This window comes from Lagopus leucura, unplaced genomic scaffold, assembly GCF_019238085.1.
Source record: "Lagopus leucura isolate 7727_CA_CO unplaced genomic scaffold, USGS_WTPT01 Super-Scaffold_100002, whole genome shotgun sequence".
Lineage (NCBI taxonomy): Eukaryota > Metazoa > Chordata > Aves > Galliformes > Phasianidae > Lagopus > Lagopus leucura.
In genome coordinates, this window is record NW_024962263.1 from 58,913,072 (window position 1) to 58,934,139 (window position 21,068).

At 40.0% G+C, this 21,068-nt stretch overlaps 1 protein-coding gene across 6 annotated transcripts in view; it reads left to right on the forward strand.

Moving 5' to 3' along the window:
* The window catches only part of SULF1 (sulfatase 1), a 125,280-nt gene that overhangs the window by 69,015 nt on the left and 35,197 nt on the right, over positions 1–21,068 (forward strand). For all 6 annotated transcript variants that reach the window (XM_042870013.1, XM_042870014.1, XM_042870012.1 and 3 more), the window contains 2 exons: positions 8,962–9,113; positions 11,141–11,310. In XM_042870013.1, coding sequence (XP_042725947.1) covers positions 8,962–9,113; positions 11,141–11,310 — 322 coding nt within the window. The remainder of the gene's footprint in view (positions 1–8,961; positions 9,114–11,140; positions 11,311–21,068) is intronic.

Genomic DNA, 21,068 nt, shown 5'->3' on the forward strand with positions numbered 1-21,068 from the left:
GCCAACCTTAAAAGGAACAAGTTTGGAGAACCCCAGTGCGATACAGCAGTTGAGACAACATGCTATACCTTGAATTTGGTTCTCTGTTTGAAATGATGAGGATTTAGCTCTCACGTTTTGCACAGGGTCAAATAATTATATAAGCCAGTGGAAATAAGGGGGTGGCAGATTGTTTATATAATGTTCTTACTTCTGTTCACACCAGATAGTTTCCAACATCTATAAAGCATTCGCTGTCTAAACCTGCCTCAGCCTTAACTAAACCCTCTATGCTGCAATTGATCACCCAAGGGCAGGCTGCTTATGAGGAGAGTCCTGCTAAAGCCACGAGGACTCCAAGCAGGCACAGCAGTCCATTTAAAGAGAGGTCTGAAATGTGCTGTAATAAACTGCAGTCATAATTAGAACCCACTGGGAAAACCTGACAAAAAACAGATATTTTTTCTTTCCTTTTTCTCTTCTACTGTTCTACTTCTGTTCTACTCTGAAGTGACCTAATGGAGATGTTACATTTCCTGGGAACATCCTTTGTTTAAAACATCAGTGCTAAATCACGGGCAGGAACTGTGCTGTGTGGGAACAGGACAGACAATATTCAGTAACATCACTGCCAAAACAAAATTACTGTTGCTTCTAATTATCTTTAAAAAAATCCAAAAACAATTAATGATGTTGCAATTTTTATCATTTTCTTTAGTCACAAGCTCTATGCTAAAGCAGAAGTGAGTCAGCTGCGCAGCTTCTTAACTTTGAAAGTCCACAAAATTGGTGAAATTAAACTAGAACTTGTGGAATGCTGACTAACATAGAAAATAGAAGGGAAAGACACAGAGAATAGGTAGAAAGAGAAAACAAAGCAACTCTGGAGAACTTCAGAGATGAAACACTTGTTATTATTAGATACACTTCAGCTGTTCATATATAGGAGGAAAGAGGGTCACTGTAATTACTTTCAAATCTCATAGAAATTGTCAGAAAAACTTGACACGTTTTCTGTCATCTTGTAGTTTTAAGGTCAGGAAACATCCCATCAGCTATTTAGATTCAGAAATTTTATTTTCAAGATTATTAGATGCAGGAGTTAGAAGTTTTGTTTAGGCCTTTCCAGTGGTGGCCATTATCTAGGAGACGTAAATGTAACCATTATTTTATTGCTACGAAGCATGTCAATCCTTTGTATGCTGTAGGATTTTATCAGCTGATTTTTATCAGCTGAAGTTTTATCCCTTGAATATCTGAAGAGAAATATACCTTTAAATTTTCCTTCCTGATTTAACATAAATATGCATTCAGAACCCTCTGCTAAGTGTTACTTTAAAAGCTGATTACCTTCTAACCCTCTCTCCTCTTAACCCTTCGTAGCCAGTGTAGTCATGCTGGGCAGATAAGGAGTCTGCTCTGGTTCCACAATCACTCACTGCCTCAACAGGCCAAACTCAGGATCAGGCTCTTCTCTTACACAATTCCACTTGAAAGACCAAAGATCACCAAATAAGGCAATTATTTGCTTACTAATTTGTTTAATTGTCTTCATGAGGACATATTTCCCAATATTTTATTTTTGCTCAAAAGGGTCAACTGATCAGTGTAAGATTTTAGGGGTCATGTATGCAACTGTCCCGATGGCATTCTCAGCCTTTTATAAGACAGAAATGACAAAATATCAAAGTTAAGCAACATGAATGCTAGTTTCTAAATGCTTGTGTTTGTAAAACTCAAAACTCAAGAAGCGGCTGGACAAGATACTGCTGACATTGGTCACAGAATGCTGTGTCATGATGAACAGAAATGGTCCTTTACTTGACATCTAGATAATATTTTCAACAGTTCGTATCAACGTCTGTTTTATGTCAGCTGACATCTGTCAATTATTACACCTTTCTTAGTGTAATGGTCAAATAACTAATAAAATGCTGAGGTGATGAGATTGAAGGCCAAGCAGTTTGAAGAAGGAGTATTTAAACTGTAAATCATTCCACTTTGACACACCAGACAAGTAAGTCTTTGAAAAAGGTGCAGAAACGATGCCTTTTGAAGATGATACATTTCTTCTGGAGGCAAAGCGTGTGTGGAAACAGGAAATTGTCTGTAGCCTTACAGTACAATTGATTGCCAGCATACACTATTTTTAATTTGCATCATTTCAGTGGCCTAATTTATATCCTGCCTCATACACCACTGCAAAACAGAGAGGATGTCAGGATGTAGGTACACAGGTGGGAATGAGTATACAGGGAGTTAATTTTTATTTATTTCTAAAGTGAAAATAAAGAAAGGGAGAGAGAATCCCATACTTTAGGTTGTTCCTTAATTGGTATAAAAGAGGCTGGGGAGCATCAAGCATCATTTAAATTGTTAATAATTGAAATAACTTAAAATATGCTTATACATCTCAGAATAAAATTACGCTTTCAGTCAAGTTGAGAAATGTTCAAGTAAAAGTGAAACATGCCAAAGATATTCAAATAGTCCACAGAGAGTGAAATATGGATGAGAGAAAAGGCTGAAGAGGATAATGAGCAAGTTTGAAGTGAAACATTTTTTGATTCAGGATTTCATCAAAAGCTACAGCATATTTGCCTACTCACACTTAAAACAGAACTCTGTGCTACTAGATCTTGTGCAGAAAACCATACAATAAAAGTTTTTCAGCAAGGCTAGACATTCAAGTTCTTCCTTTCAGAAGATCTGGGTAGAACATTGTGCGTGCACCTAATCCATCTCTCCTATTCATTTGGCCACATGGCAGAAATGTATTATAACATATCATTTTTGAAAGGTTAATTTTTCTCTGTTGATAAAGAAGATAGACCTCTAGCAGGAGGTGAGATGCTAACATCCAGATTGGTAAGGATGGAGTTCTCAGATCCTCTCAGCAAAACTCTGCTGTGTTTTTGCTGAGTAAGCAGAGTGAGGTTTGTTCACATACATGGTGAGATGGTTTCAGTGCTACTGAAGACTCCAGTGATACTCAGGAGACCTTTTCCAGGCACTGTTGTGTACTCCCAATGTCCAAACGTTTAATCTCTCTTCCCGCGATGCACATGCTCAGGCCTGCAGGCCCTTCGGTGCCTCCTGAGCCCCTCTCTGAGCCTTGTCCCCCAGCCTATCTGTCAACAAGTTGTTCCACCCTCTTTCTCCGCCTGGCGTCTACTCAATCCTGACAGACACATCTTGTTCCCACCACTTGTCATTAGCAATCTCCTTTCCCAGTCCACTCAGCAAATCAGTTTCTTCCACCCCCTTTCCTTCTCAGTCCCCTTCTTTTCCCTTTCTCCACTCATTTTCTAGTTTCTTGCTTGACATCCCCTGTCCGGGGCCCCTGAGCCTCCCCTGCCTTTTCCCCTCTCTCAGTTCCTTTGCTAGCACCCCTGGGGCCCTTCGCCAAACTGCATATCCTTATCTGCTCACCTCCTGCCCTCTGCATTTCAATCAACTTTCTCCCGCCTGCTGACACCAGTCACAGGTGGACAGGGAATGCCCCAAGGTTCCTGTGCAAACTGCAGTGTTCTTTTCAAAACTGAGCAAAAATATGGACAGGGTTAACTAAGACGATAAAAGATTCCTCCTTGACAAAAAGTCCATCATGTATTTGACAGAATTCATGCTCTCATTGCAGAGTGTGGAAGTACTATCAAATGAAATCCCGCATAATTTTTTTCAGATGTTAGATGTAATTCCATTGCTGTGGTTCTCAAAGGTGGCTACTGTTCAGGCTAAGAAGTTTCAAAAAATTCAGCCTGAGGCAGACATCCAGTGTGGAAAATTTCTGTCCAAGTATGAGAGACTTATAAGCAACTGGAAACAGGTTCTTATAATGAGAAGTGTCAGACAACATCAGTATTGGAAAGTGCTACCAGGTTGGCCATAATACAAGCTTTGTTAAAGACGTCACCCAGGCTAACGATTGGTATATCAAGTTATAGCCTAATGCCTTTTGCAACTGCTGAGTTATAAAACCTTTAATGCTCTTTCTGGTTACAAGGGTAAACCTGACAGCAACTGGGAAAGACCCACAAAGCCGGAGAACGAGTAGAAAACCTGAGGTTTTCTGCTGTGGTTAATTTACAAGACAGGGAACTGAGAGATCTGAATAATATTCTTGGCAATGCCACAGGCTGCCTGCATGACTTAAGCTTAGCTGGAGGTTAACCTCTTGGTGCCTCAGTTTCCTCACATAATTGTTGAGACTGTTCTTTTTTTGTTCCCTGAGGAGGACTGGAATACTGAGCTGACTTTCTTCAGTTTAATGATGTGATATCCGAATGCTTTACAATCATTCAGCAGATGGGAAAAATCAAACTTCCCAGTCTTGAAGCTATCATTTGCATAATGGGAAAAAAGCAAGGAGAAATTTACTGGAATAATCCGGAAGCTGAAGTTTTGTTGGGCTCTGTCCCCAAAAGCACATAGTCACCGTGTGTCAGCACTGAAATGTCATGTAAACAGTGCTTTGTAACTCTTGTAAATGGTTTCCTGACTTTGTTAAAGGAAGTGGGCTGTCTGCTTAAAGCTCTTGTCTGGGTCATGGTGACTAAACCGTACGGCAGTATGCCTTTCTAAAAGCTTGGTTTTGTTTTAAATCAGAAACATTCCCATAAACTTAAACAAATAACAGGAGTATAGGAGCACAATATATGTCCTTTGATCCATGGAAGTGCAGAGATGTGCCTCCTGCAGTCACAGCCCAGTTCACCTGTATGCTAATTCACTAATGCTGACAGGAGGTAGGGGCCTACGTCTGTTGTGTAATGCTGTAAACATTAGTCATAAATGCTTGTATTAAGTGCTGGGAGATGAACTGCTGGGAATTGTGAGAATTTGCATCACATTAAGCTGTAAGAATCCTGGCTTCAAATTCTAGAGATCCCCTGGGTCAAATTCTTGTTGCCAATTGCAGCCCCGACGATCTCAGTCCAGTTCAGGACTCATTAGCTAATTACTAAAAGGAAAACAAAAAACTGTATTAAGGAATCTATTCAAATTAGCTACCAGACATATATTTTGCAGCCACTCCTGAGACATATAGATACCCGTACAACTGTTCCCCATGCCATGCATCATTTGCATAAACTTAATTGAACATGTTCACACAGATTGCAATTATTTTGATATACAAAGTTACTCTACATGTGATTAAAAAATAACTATGTGTCCTGGGAACAGTTAGCAAAACTGCCAGAATACAGACAAAATCAGTCTAATTAAAATGCAAAAATTGGCATTTATCTTTCCTGTTATCCCTGTGGGGGCCATTACACACAATAATGAAAAGATGTCCCTGGAAATAGCACTGGATTTTAATGAGACTTTTACCTATTGAGTCATAATCTCTGTTTTATTAATTGGAAGCAAGAATGGCTTCCTAAACTCTAGAACTGCTGAGAATAAGTAACTTCTAAAGCAGAATATTTGCAGTCTGTACTCAGACTTGGGCAGTTCAGCAAGTGCCAGGCTATAGCTCTGTTAAAGATGTGGGTTCGCTTTATAAGCCAAGCATGTGAGGATCCAGAAAGAACATTTGCTTATCACAGTGTAAGCTCCTGAGCAGTCCCATGACACATTCCATATCCCTCTAATTGTTTGCAACCCTCTGGCTAACAAAAAAAAACCTGGAAGACACCCATAGCGATTACTTCTGATTACTCTTTGTCCTCGTGGATGCTACTGTGCTTTCCTTTTTACTCGGGCACTTGTCTTCATTCAAAGTGTGAAGACCCAGGCACTAACCACTGTCACTAAGCTCCAGCTCTGACTTGCTTGCCCTATCCAGTTCTCAGTGGTACTTAGAAAACGCCAGGGTGAAATGACTGAACTCTTGTGTTTTAGTAAAAACCTGGCCTTTCCCATCATAAGTGTAATTACTCATATCCTCCTGAGCTTTTGACCAGCAAACCTCCCTTGGTTAAAGCAATTTGGCAAATGTGATCCATTATCACAGCTACTGCTGCTTCTACAAGTATTCGGGGCTTTACTATGTGTTTGACGTGGGAACTGCTTTATTCCACAAGAGAGCGAAACATCTATTTCTGCAAACTGTCACTCAAGGAGCTGCTTAAAACTTGACATTTCTCAGATTATTTTGATGATTAAATGCTAAATCATTGCCAACAGAGAGGTGAATGGTTCAGTCTGTCAGTCTGAAGTCTCATAACATGCCGAAAATATGGGGTTCAGGAGGCCAAGGGGGAGCTAACAAAACATTGTTAAAGTTTCAAAATTAAGTAATCTAAAGTAAGGAAATTCCAAGATGAATTGCCCCCTAGCAGCTCCAAGCCTCCCTTCCCTTTCTAAATTGAATTTATCTTTTCCCATCCCTAAACTCCGGGACTTTTCATCTCTGCATTTTATGCTGGTGGCTTCCTCTCAAGTAATGCCTGAATATCAGAAGAGAGCAGGAAAGAAAGAAGCTAATTGTTTTAGGGTCGAAATTTAAACTCTGAGGACTTTCTCAAGTCCATAAAGGAACAACCCATGGTGACATTAAGCTGAAAGCTATGTCTTTCTTGATTACATCTGTATGCTATAGCTTTTTTAGAGCCTGGCCATTTTGGGACACTTTTTCATTGCCACCTCTGTTATTTACAAAGGCGCTACCTCAAAACCTAGAGACACTAGAGCTTCTCAAAAAAATGCTTGCCAAAGAGTTTTAAATGGATGAACTCATTTATCTTTCACTAGCCTTTTTCTTGGAAATTTCTGGACTGTTTGGCTAAAATGTTCCATGTAGCAAAATCCAGCCTGACTCAGATAGCACGGAAACTATCATCACTACTGACTGAAGTTTAGCAAACCTGTAAATAACAGTGTTCAGGTCTCAGTATTAGTCAGTGTTAGTTATAGGTGGGGCTATCAAACCATTCTACATGATAAATTGCCACAACTTTCATTTTACAGCTTGAGAGGCTCTGATCTTTGTGGGAGGCGGGTTGGCAGAGATCTTTACGGATGAATGCAGCACATAGAGCCTCCTCAAGATCATGGAGGTGGTGGATCTGGGATGGCATTCAGGAAGATTGGCCTCAAATCTCCCCTGAACCACAGACTGTCCTTGATCTTGTTTGGCTCAGTATGCTCACTCTATTATTCTTTACTGTTGTCTGTCTTTAACTTCTCTTCCCCTTCTACTCTTTCTGTGGCTTCTTTTCCCACAATATTTCAGCCTTTACCCTTACACATTCCCTGAACATCCAACTCCCTGAGAGTTTGACACAGTTTGGCTGCCTTAAAGGAAAGGAATGGTTTCCATTCCGGGAGGCAATGGACCAGGCATATATTCCCTCCCCACAGTTACCCTCTTCACCTCAAGCTTCTTGACTTCTGATTGGCCCCAGAGGAAAAAAGGATAGAGGCTAGGTTGCTTTCTTACAAGGCTGTGGGAGGATGAACTGAAAGTCTGGGCTAGTGTCTGCAGGACTTGTTTATATGTCACATTCCACGTGGTATAGGAAAGAAACCTTATATATGACTATAACCTCTGGTTAGTGACATTTGGCAGTTAAAAGATTCGATTGCCCCATAGTTATATTTCCTCAAGAAACTTTTAATTATGAATATCTTCATTTTTCCACCAGTTTTCCCAGGAAGGAGTTCACCATGCCCACATCAATCAGATCTGAATTATTGAAGCCCTTCCGCAAATGTGCTTTTCTTGGTTAGATTGAATGCGTCTAGGTTGAACGCGAGGTTTTCCAAAGTGACTTCATTTCCTAAGTAGGAAACATGTAAGGGTGTCTGACGTGTGTCTCGGATCCCAGCCAAGGAAGTGACGCTGGGCAGGAGCTGTCTGTGGGCAGCCTGGCAGCAGGGCCAGGCAGGCTGGGATGGCCAGGGCTGCAGCAGGATGGGGTCTGACACACAGCTCTGTCCCTGCAAAGGGATTGATTTCTGTCATTCATTTCTCTTCGGGTAAGACCTTCCAAGGGCTTGGACACCTTAAGAAAATTAAAATTGCAAGCAGCAAGGTTAGTCAGTCACCCCACTGTGTCCAGCATTGCTGTAGCTGAGATGGAGCCAACAAAGTCCCCATAAACAAATTTGCAGGTAGAGTCAGATGATTTGTCGCTACGGTGCCCTCTTGGGCAAGGACAATACATACGCAACTGAAAAGCAGCAATAGAGCTTCTTTTGCCATGGTCCCAGGGTTAATCCATGCTTCCAAGGCCAGTTGGCCAGTTCTTGATGCCTGCGTATTGTTGGCGTAAGCAATAGTTGGAAGTTTACTGCATTGTGAGACTTTTTCTCTTTACTTCTGTCGTGGTAGAGTCTTCTTCAGGAAGAGTTTGTGAGAGCACTTGCTGGGTGTGATAACAGATGACAGTTTCTGAAAGCTTTCGTCTGAGAGGTTTATGCCTTGTCACCTTTATCTAATGGAAATACACCTAAGTTTTGCAGACCAGGCAGAGATAGCTGACCTCTCCAAGACACTGCCTGTTATTTCTGCCTTAGAGAAGTTTGGGCAGCAAAGCAGGGCAGGGATTCCCTCTTGCTCTACCCAGGCATGGCCCAGCAGGATGGAGATCCAGGCTTCCCAGAGCTTTCATCAAACCAGAACATGCAGCCAGGTTGCCAAACCCAGACTTTCAAAAGTTGAAACATCACAGGATTTGCTTAAAACCAAAAGATATGTTTCTCAGATGTTTCCTGTGAGGACTGAATTTTTATTCCGATTTCAAGTGGAAACCATATACATTCTAAAAGAGAAAAGAAAAAACATCAGTGCTAGATTCCAAGAATGGCAGATAAATGGTAGAATTATAAAAATTCTGGAAATAATTTATTTTAATTTCAAAGCCCTCTTAGATATAAAAGCAACATTTTTTTGATAGAGTGACTCTGACTTATACTAACACATTTTGTCTTCATTCATGCACACTTTGGACTCAGACTAAAAGACTCGGATTGCAAAGCCTCATGTGTTTGTGTGTGTTCTTTTTTTTTTTTTTTTTTTTACCTTCACAGCTTTTTTTGGGAAATACCTCAATGAATACAATGGCAGCTACATCCCTCCTGGGTGGAGAGAGTGGGTTGGATTAGTGAAGAACTCTCGCTTCTATAATTACACGATTTCTCGCAATGGTAACAAAGAGAAGCATGGATTTGATTATGCAAAGGTATTTTCCAGACCTATAAATGTCACGTCATTAATCCATATAAAAATCGGCTTTCAGATAATTAATTAACCTGATAATTAATTAATTAAACGTCTGCAACCAAGAAATTGAGATGTCATTTTTCTCTCCAGGGCATTTTTATTAATTTCTGTGTGAGGATTTTAACTACAGGATGGGACAAAATTTCCAAGGGCTTTTCAGTGCAGTTGATTCCTTCCTCCCTCTCTCTCTGCTGGAAACTGCTGATTCTCTGCTAGAAGCAAATAGTAAAGAAAGAACTTTTCTGAAAATAACTTCGTGCTTTGCATGACTGAACTTTAAAGTTAACTGTGCATTGTCAGCTATTACCCACATCAGAAACCTTAGTTAATGCTGTTTCCCATTAGACAGTGTAAAAAAGATACGTTGTGTGTCTGTGTTGTCCAACTCCGGATACGACTAGGAGAATAGATAAGCGCAAGAGCACAGCCGTTGGAAAACTTGGGAGCTTGTTTGTGCTCTTGACAAAGTTTGGAAAGTATGCCAAGGTGACCTGCCTGCTGCCATGAAGTGTCTCGAAAAGGCTGAGGACTGCAGGGCGCAGACTTTCCAGCCTGCAGAAAGCAATTGGAATTTCCTCAGACTGTAGGCTCACGGAAGATGATACAGATGTTGCAGCTGTGGTTTCTGACCCATGTAATGAGATTTTATTGGAAGCTTGCGATGCCTGTTTCTGATTTCCCCACCCGTAGAAATTACATGATACTGATTACATATTTATATAGAGTTAAAAGAAAAAAAAAAAGGAAGAGTATTGGTTAGTTAGGCATTCCTTACACACCCTGTGTATGTAGCTAGAATAAACAGGGAAATAGGAGGGGAGAGGATGCTTTGGGAGAGAAGTCATACAGACATTTCATTCCAGCAGGCCACAAAACCAAAAATTATCAGAACCCCAGAGCCCTGCTATCATTACCTATTTTGCAAACCAAAACCAAAACCGGTCGCTGGCTGCCACTTCCATGCCCTTGCAGGGACTGTAACAGCCAGGGCCAGCGCCTTTGCTCCAAGTGTGCCCCGGGAGAGGATCAGGGGGCAGGGAGCAGGCGAGCAGGGAGGTCACAGCTGGCTGCCTTGTCCGAGCACCGACATGCGACACAGACCTTGTCCCTCGGGCTCTGCTTTTGCAGCTGTTTGGGGCCGTGAATCCACAACATATGATTAGTCATGCCTGGAAGTGCTTGAAATTACAAACATTGTCTCAGCACTTTCTCAATGAAGCTCACACTAGACCTCCAGGCCAACAATGAATGCTTCAAGGTGGCAGGTGGTTTAATTTAAGTTTTCATCTTTTTTTCTTACTTCCATTTCCTCCCTTCCCCTCGTATGCTTCCATTTGCCACCTTGGCTGTGGGTTAAGCCAGTTTATTAGCAAGTCACAACCTTAATCTCAGCAGCTGTGCTGCTTAAGTTATACAATTAAAAGAGCAGAGCCTGCAGGAATTCAACTGCTCCCTGCATTTGTGTTTGCACTTTCTCTGATAAAGGTTTTTGTAATATGTTGCTTATTTTAGCTTGTCCCAGTTTGTACATACACAAAAGTGTACTCTAAACAAGGAGCACGCAAGAAATTTAGGTGTGAATAGAAAACCAATGAAAGGGTGAATGATTTCTTGCAGTTGGGAGCTACTACTTTGTGAAACTATTTTGTTTATCAAAGTCAAGAAACATACTTTTGTCTGTATAGTCTGTCATTTTAAAAGTGGCTTAGCATTATATTACAAAATCTGTTTGTCGTATTGAATGCATTCTATTGTATCTGATTTGCAAAATACAGTCTCATTTTACATGGTATTGCCTACTTAAGAAAGTAATTACTGCTCAGTCTCCCCTATGCTCTTAGAGTCACACATCTCTGCGACGGGATGTTTTTGCTTCCTGATCTGCCCTTTAATGAGGACTTGAAAATAACATAATAACATGACAGTATGGGATCTAATTGATCATTCACTTTGTAACTTTTGCTTTACATTAATCATGTGTTACAGGACTACTTCACAGACCTAATCACTAATGAGAGCATTAATTACTTCAGAATGTCCAAGAGGATATATCCTCATAGGCCCATAATGATGGTCATCAGCCACGCTGCGCCTCATGGCCCCGAGGATTCGGCCCCGCAGTTCTCAGAGCTGTACCCCAACGCTTCGCAGCATATGTAAGTGACAGTCACAGGCTGCCTGCCTGGGTATGGAGACATTGCATGAACAGAGAATGAAAGTATAGGAAACCTGCAGTAAGCAGCAGATGTTTGCTTGTTGCTTTGGCCATGTCTGCGCCTTCTGGGAAGGAGACTGACAGCTCTGACCATTATTAAAACAGAGAGAAGCTCTTTTCCTCCTGGGAAGTTGTGAGAGATTAAAAGGTCAGTATTTGGCTTTGTAAGGGCAGCTTCTTACAATACCCTGAAAATATGTAGACACAGGTCAGGATCTGTTGGAAAGATATTACTTCCTTAGCATTCCTCTAAGATATGCGCTTCCTGGGCTCAAACTTGCTGAATGCACTGAGAGTAAAAACACGCTTTTGTAGTTTTCAAGCGCACCAGATTTGTTTATAGACTAGCTACTGGCAGGTTCCCAAAACAGCCTATCAGACTGGATTTTTAAATAACATGTTTAATCTTTCCTGGTGATTATACTATAATAATAATAATAGTAAAAAGCCTTCTTTGCTTTGTTTCCAGAACTAAGGTCAACTCCAGGTAAAAAGCTGAGGCTAATGTTCAATTCCACAACTTGCTTTATATTGTCAGTATTCCGGGTCCTTTTTCTCACAGTGAGGTGTTGGAGAACCTTTTCTGTCTACTGTGAGCATGTGGACTGCCCTTATTATTCATGATTAAACACAGTGTTTGTGCTCTTTCAACACAGAAACCAAAGAAAATAAATATTTTAGCCAGACGATGCATTGATCTAACCTCTGAAAATGAAGAGGAATCAGCTTTGTCTCATGGTAGCAAAGCCCGTTAGTTCATACATTGTATTTTGAATGCTGAAGTGGCTCACATGCAAGGATGTTGTTGTTACATTAACTGGTTTAAAATTGCAAGGAGTAGGAGCTACTGCATAAGCTGCGTTCATAAACTGGTCACTGTTGAGGTCAAAAAGACAATTTGGGGGATTTTTTTGCCTCTTAACTGTCTGCTGCTGTCTAGAGATGCCACTTTCCCTGATCTTACTTTCTTAGCTCCACTTTCCTGATCCTATGTTCTCAGTATTACCACATTCCTGAGAGTAGATTCTGCAGGTAGTGCAAAGCAGCCAGTCATGTTTTGGAGTTACTTTGATAATCGGTGTAATTCATACCTGTGTATAGAAGTGATAAGATTGATACTTTCGTTTGTAAATATTTGCTTGAAAGGGCAGCTGGTTCTTTAGTAATCAATCCATAAAATTATTATCAATCTGTAATGTTCTAAAGATAAAGCAGGACTTAAAAACATGAAAACTGTCATACTGGGTTGTATGAAAGATCTTTTTCAGTATCCCGTATTAAGTGCTCCAGCCAAAGGCAGCAGGGAATGCTTAGGAAAAAAAAGAAAAATGAGATTCTTTCTTCCTATTTTTGCAGCTTCTGAAAACCATCCATGAGGTGAAGCATCCAGATCACTGCTTCCCATCCTCTTTGTACCAGTCTGATCTCTGTTTGATATATGGTGGCAGCTCCACCATCGTCTGGTGGCCAGTTCTGCAGTTCCACCCCATGCTGCAGGGACAAAGCAGTGCCTTTTCAGCTCTTTCAAACCTGGGGCTTGTTCATGCCTCTATGTGTTCCCTACATCCTATGAGGCATAATGAATATTCACTATCTCAAATTTAAAAGAGCCCTCCCATGTCTTCTTTCAGTCACCTCTTTTCATAGCAAGAGAATTATAATCTATTTGTTCTTGTTCTGTTCAACAGATTGTTAGCCATTTCATGGCACAGATTGCTGCCCTCAGGCAAGCCATCCTCTTTACTGGGAGACAATCCATCATAAAGAAGAGTTGGATTCAAACTGTTTCCACTTAGCAGTGGGGACCAGGGCTGGAAGAAAAGCACATCATTGTATCTCACCCTACATCTCCTGAGGTCATGCAGCTCATTTTAGACTCTGTGGTAGCTGTCTTCTGATAAAAGAGTGCTTGTATAAACTTGCATCAGTTTATCATGCTCTTGGAACTCTCTGTTGCTCGGTGTTTTCAGCCTGCTTTTTTATAGCTTCTCCCAGTCTCTAAAAGTTTAGTGACCACTTCCACTTTATTAGAAGTCACACATCACCTCAAAAGATGAACTAAAGGTCCTAGCTGTGTTTTCTCAGACTTAGTCTCATCCGAGTACCTGTTTAAATTGCTTTTTATTTGCGTGGACTCCTGGAGGCTAGATATGTTGTTCTGCTGGGCTATTTGTGAAACAACCCAAAATATGAGAATCAGCTGTGCTTCTTGTTATCTTCTGTTGTTGCTGGTTTCTTGGCAGCCTTCTTGCAAAGAATTTCTTTTCTAGCAACCTCAAGAGAGACTTGCTGGGTTGCTTTTTGTTTCTTATTGCACTGACTGGCAGCGTGTTAGAATTCAGTCTGCAGCCCAAAAAAGGAGACAAATCAAAGGTAAAAGGTTAATTTGGGTGGCTAAAGATTCCAAATAATTGGGTTTTTTTTCTGCCAAAAACATTAGCAATATGCTCTAAAAGATATAAGGAGTTCACACAGACGTACTCAGTGCTCCCTATGAAAACAACAGGAGAACAATAAAATCCTTCCTGCCAAGGTTTGTGTAATTTGAACGTTTAACCCTTAGGTTTTCTTCCTTGGTGGTCAAGTACCATTTGCATCTCTCTTTTTTTTTTTTTTTTTCCTGACCTTGGGTGACAGCCATCTGACCTTGGATTTTGTTTTTAAAAATGTAGTTGCTATATCATGTTACTGTAACGCCTACCTCCAACAAAGAAGGGAAACCAGGTCAAAAGCTGCTTGCTGGCTTTACAAACTGAGATGGAAGGTTATACCTACAAACCAAGAATTAAGATAGCCTGACAACCACATGTGAGAGGAAGTTTTTCTTAAAAGAACAGTAACTGAAGTAGGCCCTTATATTATTTGACATTTCTTTGTTCGTGAAGGGCCTATCATTTGATTGAACTATTGCCTTTATAAATTAAAACCAAACCAAACAAACAAAAGAAAAAAGTTTGGTTAGAAAATGTTTTCCATTTGCACATATGCAGAGGGGAGTGGCTATGGCAGGAAATATTCCAGTTCAGGGAGAGTTCTGCCCTTAATGCTGGCGTCTGTTGGTCTCTTTTGCCCATACAACAGCACTGGGAAAAGAAAATCAAGTATGTGCAGCAAAGAATAATGCTATGAACAAAAATAATATGTATGAAAAAAAAATCAAAGCCAAAAGGAAAGGCTTACATACCATCATTACCTTATAGTCCTATCTCCTGCAGTATAAGAGCTGCTCACTAGAGTGGCATACAAAGCCTTACAAGAACAAAAAAAGTAATGATGTGTGCACTGTTTAAACATTAATTTTAAGTGTTCCCTGTTAATTCTCATTGGCTCCACTTTAAGATGAAACATACACTTTATTATACTGAAAGCAACAGGAACTCTCTATTGCTTTTAAGCATCTCTCATCACCCCAAATATCCTGGCTGTACTCATCTCCTATTTCTGACAGTTAAAAATGTTTCTAAAAGTTTGGCTGCTGGCTGCTGTCTACCATAATGAGTGCATTTTCTGAAAAGAAACCATACTAACACATATACTCTAACTATGTGCAGAAATGATTGAGGTGGAAACAACTGGTACTGGAGAAGGTGTGTAAGATGAAAGCAGTGTATAGATTTTTTCTGTGGTAATGAACATCATCTGTTGTGTAGTGAAGTTGCTAGACCTTGGAAATACTGTTATTAGATATGATGCTATGGCACAGGAGTTGGCTCTCCAGGTGTCTCTGGCTGCTATTACAGGGCATTCTTGTTTCATCACACAAGTGAGCGGGAAAGCTCTGGCTCAAAGGATGCTCTAATGAAAGCCTGAATTTCTCTGTTATGCTCAGGGCCTGTGGCACTTTAACTTCCCTTTATCTTCCAGGGTGCACCAGTCTTAGGGGAACTGTGAAGCCAACCTAAGCCATTTATAAGCTGTGAAGTAAACAAACATTAGAAGCAGAAGTCTGCAGGAGACAGATTTACTGAAGAATGTAAAAAATAGAAATCTGAAGCACTGCTTGCGAGCTGGCAGAAGGACTGACAATCATAATTTTATGATTACCTGGAAGTAATCCTATTGGCAGGCTAAAGGCCTTAGGAAAAGCAGCTTGAGATGCTATCTGGGATGAGACTAGAAAGCTTCCCAAGACAATGTGAGAAAAGGCAAATGGAAAAGCTTTCATTGTTCAAATATATGTAATATGAAAGGTGCTGAACACACAAGCCTAGTCATAACAGTACATTTGCAGCAGTGAAGTATAAACAGCAATGCTGTTAAACTTCTTGATCCCCAAAACAATCTTAATTGTGAATTTGGAGTATAAAATGGGCACACATTCAGGTTGCCCTCCTGCTGCCAGGGATGAATCTCAAACATCTGCTAGCTATGACATTTTTTCTTGTGATATGGACACCCACCAGAGTGGCTTCATACATTTGCAGAAGTAATAAATTTTGACTTGTCAGTGTCTATTGTCAGTGATAGCCTTCAGCCTGCTTGGACTGCTGACTTAGAGATAAGTAATCAGAATCATCTCAAACATCACCGGAAGTGTGACTTTAAACATGACTAGAATCATAGAATCATAGAATGGCCTGGGTTGAAAAGGACCACAATGATCATCTAGTTTCAACCCCCTGCTATGTGCAGGGTCACCAACCACCAGACCAGGCTGCCCAGAGCCACATCCAGCCTGGCCTTGAATGCCTGCAGGGATGGGGCATCCACAGCCTCCTTGGGTAATTTGCTTCAGTGCGTCACCACCCTCTGTGTGAAAAACTTCCTCCTAATATCTAACCTAAACCTCCCCTGTCTCAGTTTAAAACCATTCCCCCTTGTCCTATCAGAAGAAACATCGTGATTTAGAGATGCAGAAAGATTCTAAATGCACAATTAACAGTATCTCTAAGTGATGCTTCCTAAAATAAAAAGGTGTTATGTTGAATGAGTAACATCTTTTTCTACTTTATTCTGAAATTCAGCAGTATGTTACACTTTAGGAATGAAACTTTCTCAATTCCCATCCCCATGTATAGAAATATTCTTAGTTTTAAAAGATTCCCCTTTTAAAATGCACTCAGAATGGGGAAATTCAACTCCATGTTAATATCAACTATGCCACTGTTTGTAGTTTGTGGTCTAATTTTGACAGAACCTAGACTTCCTGCTTTCCAAGAACAATGTCTAAACCTGTACTTCAGGTTTAGGCTTCTTCAGGAAGTCTGCATTCACTGCAAATAAAATATTTGCTTCCTTTGATTGCTTACTGTTTTTTTCTGAAGGAGCAGGATCGTTTATGCAATGTTTGTAAGTCACATTTTAAAGAGCAATGTAGGTGCTAATTTTGTACAGAAGCTACTCATTTTTTGCCATCAGTTTTACCATAGGTATTATTTTAAAATGCTGTTTACTTCTATTTTTATTAAATGCAAAATGGTCCCGAGGCATATAAGTACTGTACTATTTTCTCTAACTGGAGGGCTCCCAATCCAAACAGAAAATTAGCCAGGCACTTTTGGGATACAGACCCCTGAGAACTCTGCGGAAGTATTCACAAGCAGCATTTTTGGGCAGTGTTTTTGTGGACATAATTTTCTTTTGTTGAATAAAAACAAGAGGGAATTAGGAGGTTGTAAATAGAAGCAAACACCGATTTTTAGTATGAGTGATTTTGAACAAATGTTTCCAGATATTTTTGTTTCTTCCCATATTAATCCACCTGTAGTAGAAGTATATATATAAACATGACTTAAAAAAAAAAATAATAATTTGTAGTTCCACTCAATTCTGGGAGGTACTAAAACGTGCTGTACTGAACTGTGTTTCTTTTCCACGTAGACACCACAACTGTATAAACAGTATTAGCCAAGCTGAATCTTCCATTCTTGTCTAAACATGTAAAACAGCTTTTTGGTACTAACAATTTTCAGAAGGCCTTTCTTGCATTTGTTTTGTTGAAAATCACACAAAAGGCCATTCATTTACTAGCAGAAGTTAGCGTGATTCATTTCTGAATGATTTGCTGTGCTAGGATCCCATTTTAATATGTCCTCATATGCAAGCATCCACTACTTTATTTCTTGCATAACCTGAAGTTATTGAGGTACCCTTGAAATGACTAAGACACTTTTTCTATTTTGAATTTCAAATTTAAATATACAAGCATAGTAAATGGGTTGTCAGTAAGAGTAATTCAGAGGTGTGAAAGAAAATTCTGATTGTTCATGTGTATGGGAACTGCTGAGTCACGGCCTGAACCTCTGATTGATCACCTGAGGTGAGCCATGAGTCAGCCAGAGGAGCACAGCTGAAGGCAATTCCCCCGTGCTGCCGTGACCTATTTAAGAGCTGGCTACCAGAGGGGAAGGATCTCTTCTGGAGATCCCCTCTTTTGGTGTCTTCTGGTGAGCTCAACCGAAGGGTAAGCTCTTCCACTTATTCTCTTTTTGTTATCGTTGTCTGCTTTGCCTTACTCTCTTGATTATATTGTGATTATAACATCTTGGTATCTATTGATTATACACAATTATATTGTGATTATAACATCTTGGTTATACATTCATGAAACTGAATGTTTTTCAGACTTCTGGGATTCAGACCATAAAAGTGAATGTCAATGTAATTATTTTTCTCTCAACATAACTTCAGATATCTACTTGAACTGATGCTTATAGATAAATAAATGGTAGATTTCATAATGCATCTTTCTTCAAATAAAGAAGTACACTAGTGCTTATAAATATTCATTCCTTCCATCACCTGCAGAACATGGTGTTATCACCTTTTGCATCCTACTGCAGTCTAACAGGTAGTAGATAGAGGCTGAATGCAGTTACCACGATGTTAATAAAGCAATGTACATCCATGCAGAAATATGAAGTGCTTACAGAACTCAAATGACAGAAGTCATCCCTTTTCTGAAGAGATGGTAAACTAATGCTGGAGAAGGCTAATACTAGTTTATGATTTTGCTTTTTTGCAGATGTATACATCAAATGGGATGATTTCTCTGTTTATTTATTCACATAAGTAAATGATCATGAGGTCTCAGGGTGAATTATTTTTCTCATTCTGAGAAAGTCCTTATGAGAAGGAGCCTGACTGGTTTCAATATTTGTTTCTGTTAAGCTTTGGGGATTTTTTTGTTGGTTACATTAGCAGTTTAAATTTGAAATCTTACGAATCTGACATCTTCCACTGTTCTGCACACTGCCAGAACAGATCTGTCATGGAGAGCCAAAAAGTCTGTGTGTAGTAAGTTGTGTGGTATGGGTGAACATAAGTGAGCTGTCTAGATTAGCCCAGGCTACTATAGCCCATGTGAGGGGCAAATACTGTACCTTTTTAATTCAGTAATCTGCTTATTCAATCTTTACCCTTTCTATGGATTTAATGTTCATGTAGTGTATTGTAGGTCATTTTGAACTGACTTACATGAAGGGGTGCACTTTTTCAAGTTATATATTTTTGTGACATGTAAAATAAACTCTCATGCATTTCTTGAGCATACAATCAAAAGTTAAAGAAGTGCTTTTCTATTTGCTGATCTGCTGGCAAGAATGACCTTGAAATCAGACACTGCACCAAAGCAGTGTAGCACCAAAGGCTGACAGGCAGATGAGTGGCAGCTCCTTGACAGACTTGGAGGCCATGGAGAAGCTGAAAATAATGAAGGTACCTAGCACAGTCTTCTGGCCATGGATCAACAAATGGGCTCAAGATAAGATAGCCTCCATGACCAACAAAAGGCTGTAGAAGACATGGCAGATGCTTTCAACCAGATTTTCCCAGTAATGAAGAGTCTCAAATAAATGTAGATGAATGTGCTACTTTACAGCAGTACTTATCAGTACAGAGCAAAGCCTTTCCCAAAAATGGAAGAGTAGAAAGTTTCCCATGATCACTTTCAAAGGCTTCTAACAGCCAAACTTTTAGCTGATATCACCAGCTGCTTCAGGAAAAAAATGTTATGATAAACAGTTATCACTGACACAGAAGGGGTCTGTCTGTTTGGAAATGTTCTCAGACAAGCAGTGTTCTCACCAGAATTCATTTCTGTTTGTTTTAGGGGAAAAAAAAAAAAAGGTAGACAAATCAGAGGGTGTCAGATCCGACACCTGTCAAGAAGTGCCTTTCAGATGGACTTTTGTATGGTACAAAATCCAAGGATGTATAAGGAACACAGACTGGTTATGGGGCTTCTGAGTTCCTTTCTGCATCTTCCTTATTACACTTTCCCCTCCATTTAGGACCTCTGTCTCACCTTTCCCCATTGGTTCCCAGCGTTAAATAATCTGCAGAATGCCCTGTTGCAAGAATTGTTTGGGAAGAAAATTGTGTTCGCTTTCTGCCTACTGCATTTCTCACCCAGAAAATTCAGAATGCCTTTGGAAAGTGTCTGTGAAAGGTTTTAACTGCCCTGCTAAACCCCTGAGTGCTGCTTTTAAAGACTATCCATTAAGTGGAGTAGGCTTCTGACAGTGGGCTGGGAACATGAGACTTGAGCCTGCTTCAGCAGCTGGCTCTCCTTCCTGGCACAGCAGAAGGCTGAGCGCGGCTCACAGCCACCTCATCCTTCCTCAGCAGGAGCACTCAGGACGGGAGTCTGCTGAGGAAAAAAGAGAGAAAGAAAAGAAAAAAAGCTTCATTTTGTTGGAAAATGATGATTAATCAGAACTGAGCACTTTAATGGAAAAATATCTCATTTGACAAACTTCCAAAGGAACAGAGAAAACTGCATTGGAAACACTCTTACTTTCTGTCTTCTTAATACCTGATAGGTGAACAGAGCTCCTAAGACTTGTTTCTTCAAGGTTTAAGGCTCCCTCTGCTACTGTTAGGGGCTAGCTGACAACCTAGAGGGCTGTACCCTTGGGCTCAAGTTGATTAATTTTGCAGTAGTATAAACGTTCCTTTTAAAAATGAGATTTCAATGAGAAATGCCAAGATTTTGACTTTCAACCTTGAGTTATAAGAATTTCCAGAAGAAAAGGAGTTCCAGTTTACAACTGTGTTTGTTCGGTTCTCCATACTTCCTAGTCTCAAGGAAGTTTTCACAAATCCTATGATACCATCGCCTGATTCCTGTTCTCACTTGATGCTGGTGGCTAAGTAGGTCAGTCAAAATCAGCTGGTCATGCTAGAGACGTATGTATTACTCAGATGCTGCCTAAATTCTCAAAGTGGTCTCCATTTAAAGCATGGAGTCCATTTTTTACTGTGCTTGATTATCAGTGCATTATGCTGTGCAGTCAATTTTTATGCTCAGAATACCTGGTTGTATGTTAAATATACTATAGCAAAAACAGTAAGATTATAGAATCATAGAATTGTTAAGGATGGAAAAGACCTCTAAGATCAAGTCCAATCATCAACCTATCACTACCATGCCCACTAAACCACTGGTGTCCAACTCCCTATGTTTATGGTTTAGTTGCTCTTTTTTTTTTTTATGTTTTAATATTTTATATATATATATATAAAGTTTTACTTACATATATCGAAAGATAATTGCATCCACCATTCCATGTCTGTGTACAACACAAAAAAAAGTGAAAGCTAAATGAAGGCGTGGTGGAAGGCTTTGGTTGTCAATATACAATCTTCTGATATTGGTCAATGCTACCTCAGCAAGCTGCACATAAATATTTCTCTAGGAAAAAAAATGGCTTTATGTAATGCACACTGTAAAATTATCACAATGTAAAGACTTATTAA